The sequence below is a fragment of the Bison bison genome, unplaced genomic scaffold, assembly GCF_000754665.1.
Source record: "Bison bison bison isolate TAMUID 2011002044 unplaced genomic scaffold, Bison_UMD1.0 scf7180017864056, whole genome shotgun sequence".
In the NCBI taxonomy this organism is placed as follows: domain Eukaryota; kingdom Metazoa; phylum Chordata; class Mammalia; order Artiodactyla; family Bovidae; genus Bison; species Bison bison.
In genome coordinates this window covers 227,006-230,865 of record NW_011494628.1, presented here as the reverse complement: position 1 = coordinate 230,865, position 3,860 = coordinate 227,006, and the positions used below count along the sequence as shown (strand labels likewise).

Sequence of the window (3,860 nt, the reverse complement as noted above, 5' to 3'; positions counted from 1 at the left end):
GAGGAGGATGTTATTTTCTGTTCGTGTGCAAAGCTGGGCTTGAGCTGCACGTTCCTGGCTGCCCAGAGCCTCAGGAGGGAAAGTGTCCACATTACTGATATTTTCATCCCTCCATTAATTCAGAATGTCGTGCTGTGCATACAGGTACTGCCAGAGGTGCCAGTGCAGGGCGGAGGACCCGATAGGGAGAACCAGGGGACCCACCAGCCAAACTGGACCCTGGGGGGTGCTCATGGCTCATCTCTGACAATGGCAGGGGCATGGAGACACTCACTATGAGAAGTGTATTCTACACAGGAATCCAATATAGGCACACACATAAATTGTGTATATGTAATTCACTATGCATGTGTGTGCTAGGTTGCTTCAGTTGTGTCCAAACTCTTTGCGAACCTATGAACCACAGCCTGCCAGGCTCCTCTACCCATGGAATTCCCCAGGGAAGAATACTGGAGTGGGTTGCCATTTAATTCTCCAGGGGATCTTTCCCGATCCAGGGGATATTATGTGGGTGTCCTGTATTGCAGGCAGACTCTTTACCATCTGAGCCACCAAGGAAGCCCTCCTAGGAAATGGGAAGTGATTCAATCAATTCTCCCTGCCCCCACCCCTGCTTGGAAAGGTTTCTGGAATGAACTCTTGCATGCCCACAGAGTGCCTAGAGCAGGGCTAAAAATAGCCTGATGAACCCAGAGGCTGCTGGTTGACCAGATAAGGATGCAGACAGTCCAGCCTGGAGGAGGAGGGCTGCAGGGCTGAGAGGGGCAGGGCTCTGTCTACTTCAGCTGGCCCCACTGGCCTTCAAGCTAAGCTGCTGGAAGGTCCCAGGACGCCAGCATCACCCAGGATGCTGTAATGGGCACTCACAGCCCCATCTGCTCCCATCCTAACGGATAAGCATCTGTGGAGCTAGAGATGCCCAGAGAAGGATGGTGCTAGATCAGGAGAGCAGACATGATGACTGAATGCAACAGGTGGTCTGGGACCAGCTCCTGGTTTGGATAAACCAGCTGCCAGGACATTTCCGAGACATGCAGAGAACTTTAAAAGCTAAGAGGAGATGATCACTTACTGAGATGGTGAGTTGAAGATGTGCTAACTGAAAAGAAGCAGGATGCAAAATCTGTGTGTGTGTGTGTGCGTGCACATGTGCCTGTGTGCGTGCGTGCGTGTGTGTGTGTGTGCACGTGCTGTTTATTGGGGTGTGTACACTTGTATGGAGGAAAGCCTTCAGAAAGTGTTAACAGTGGTAGAAATATGGCATTTTAATTTCCTTATTTTTATCTTATAATTACCTATAATGCACATATTTTCCTTCTATAGTATCAAAAATTTAAAAATAATGATAAGAAAAAAAATGACTCTATATGAGTCCCTTGGGCCAACCTTCCCATCAAGATAGTATCTCTTTGGAGGCAGGCCTCCCTGCTGCTAACTTTGGACTACTATCTCAGTTGCAACACTTGTACCCACAGGGTCTGGCAGTGAACTCTGAGCGCTCTATTCCCCGAAAGGCACGCCCTTTGCTAGTTCTCTGGGAGCCAGAACCCGGTGGAAGCCGAGGCCTGGAGCTCTGGCTCATGGTTCCTGCCTGGGCTGGGCCACTAACTGGCTCTGGATGAGACAAGACCTTTTCCTAAGCCTCCATCTCTGCATCTGTAAAAGGAGACTCTTGACAATGGAATCCCACTCAGTGGATTGCTGTCGGAATTATTGAACAGACACAAAGTGTCTGCACAGTGCCTGGTGCCCATCAGCGATGCCCCCCGGATGCAGGCTCACTGCACGTCCTCCCCTGGGAGGGGAGAAGTTAGCAGTTCACAGTGATGGATGGCGATGCAGACAGGGACTCAGATGCACTCTAGACTTGTACAAACGAGGCCACGTCTGAGATTCCTGAACTCCTGGCTCCCAAAACAAGGCCTGGAGCCTCATCTGTGATCTTTTCTGCTCAGGTGCAAGCAATGGACAGGTAAGGGCCGGGTGTTCCCTCAAACACTGTTAATCCTTTCACCCACAAGGGCAGCGGGAATATCACGCCAGTTATGGGGGCCTCCCAGGGTTACAGGCAACTCACCAGCTTTTCCAGCTCAAGAATCTTCTTTTCCTGCTGATGTATCTGTTGATTCTTCATCTCCAACACCTGTTTCAGACTCTTCATGTCTTCTTCCAAGTGCTGATAAGGAGCCAAGGCAATCTGCAGGGGCAGAGAGTAAGGAGCTGTTTCCCAGGCACCCCGGCAAAGCCCAGCATTCACCAGTGTTGTGAACTCAGTGAAATCTAGTCTCTGTTAACAAGCTTAACAAGAGCAAAGGGGCAGGTGGGCGAGAATGCTCACAGTCCTCCCTGATAAAGATGCCCAGGAGTTTCCACTGGGAGTGAGACTAAAAATCCAGCTTCATGGGGAGCAGAAGAGGGGAGGCCATCAGTCCCTGAAATGTCAGATACTGGGGTGGCTGGATATTACCAGCCCAGCCCCCCAAGGGAACTTAGTGGGCAAAAACACTAAATTCAACATTGGCCTTTAACATTCGCCCAGGCTACTTGGTTCAACACACAGGCAAAGATTGGTACAGGTCCCTACCTGTGCCCATGGTCAGCCCCGCCCGCTCCACACCCTGCGTAGGAAATGAGCAAAGTAGTTTAAAAAGGCATTGTGGAAAAAGAACTGTTGGAGTAAGTCTGCCAGATGTGACAAATAAAATGACAGGATGTTCAATTAAGTCTGAATGTAACATAAACAACTTTTTTGTACTGTAGGAGACGTATTTAAAAAGCTCATTTATCTCACATTTCACTGGGTGTCATGGATTTCACCTGGCAACCCTACACAGAAGGAAGGAATTTTGCGAGTGTTTCTGGAAAAAGAAACCTTCAACCTTCAGCAATGCCTCCCTGTGGAGTTGGGGTTGGGAAGGAATGAGATGTTGGGGTGGGGGTAAGGGTGAGGCAGAGGCATTTCCAGGTCCAGCTTGTCCCAGGGGCTCATGGACAGTGGCTGGGGAGCCCTGTGAAATGCAGCAAGAATAACACTCAGATGGAGAACCCACAGCTGTCCTGACTCAGGACAGGTGCCTATGGATGTATGTTTAAAATCCTGGCAGGCCCCGACCGCTGTCGCTCTGGAGTCAGATCAGCACAGGGGCTCTGTCTTTGGGGTGATGCTGGGGGAGCACCAGGCTTGCAGGGTGCTAGGAGGCTGAGAGCTCATGGTACCTCCAGCTGCTCCTCCGTGTTTTTCCTCAGAGCCTCCTCGAAGCGCCGGGCTCGGTCCCGCAAAGACTGGCTCTGGAAGGTCAGCGTGTCCACTTGGTCCTGCAGGTAACGCATGAGACATCTAGCTCGATCCTCACAGACACAGCCCCTGGGAGGCACCCCCTGCCCGGGTTGCTCCTCACGGGGCAGTGAGGTCAGGGGGGCCCCACTGGGTCCCACAAAAAGGGCATCACATGCCAGGGGGAGAGGCCCCCAAGTGCCCACTGTCTCCCCACCTTGGTGCCTTGTCCAGAATGGACCACAAGACACTGACAGGTGAATGTTGCTGCCGCACAGAAAGTGTGGGGGGCGGGGGGTGCCCAAAGCAGGTGACCTGACTCTGAGACGGGAATGCCGTCTCGCTTCTGCCCCAACAAGAAGCCTGCAGCAAGGGGGGCATTTAGTAATTCAATAACCAACCTCACAGAGGCAAACCATCAGCAGAGAGGTGTCTAGTCTGGCCTCTAGCCGCAACCCCCGGCCCAGACTTCAAGAAGGACAATTAATCCATCTCAAAGAAGAACTCTCTGTATTTGTAAAGTTCAAGCCAGAAGCTGTCAAACTGACCGTGACTCCTTGCTCTGCCCGAGCCCCGAGCACACCCC

At 51.8% G+C, this 3,860-nt stretch overlaps 1 protein-coding gene across 3 annotated transcripts in view; it reads right to left on the bottom strand.

Annotated features, from left to right (window-relative positions):
* Window positions 1-3,860, bottom strand: part of MTUS2 (microtubule associated tumor suppressor candidate 2) — a 72,475-nt gene that overhangs the window by 10,788 nt on the left and 57,827 nt on the right. For all 3 annotated transcript variants that reach the window (XM_010835888.1, XM_010835890.1, XM_010835891.1), the window contains exons 6-7: window positions 3,217-3,315; window positions 2,078-2,197 (exon numbers count right to left, since the gene is read on the bottom strand). In XM_010835888.1, coding sequence (XP_010834190.1) covers window positions 2,078-2,197; window positions 3,217-3,315 — 219 coding nt within the window. The remainder of the gene's footprint in view (window positions 1-2,077; window positions 2,198-3,216; window positions 3,316-3,860) is intronic.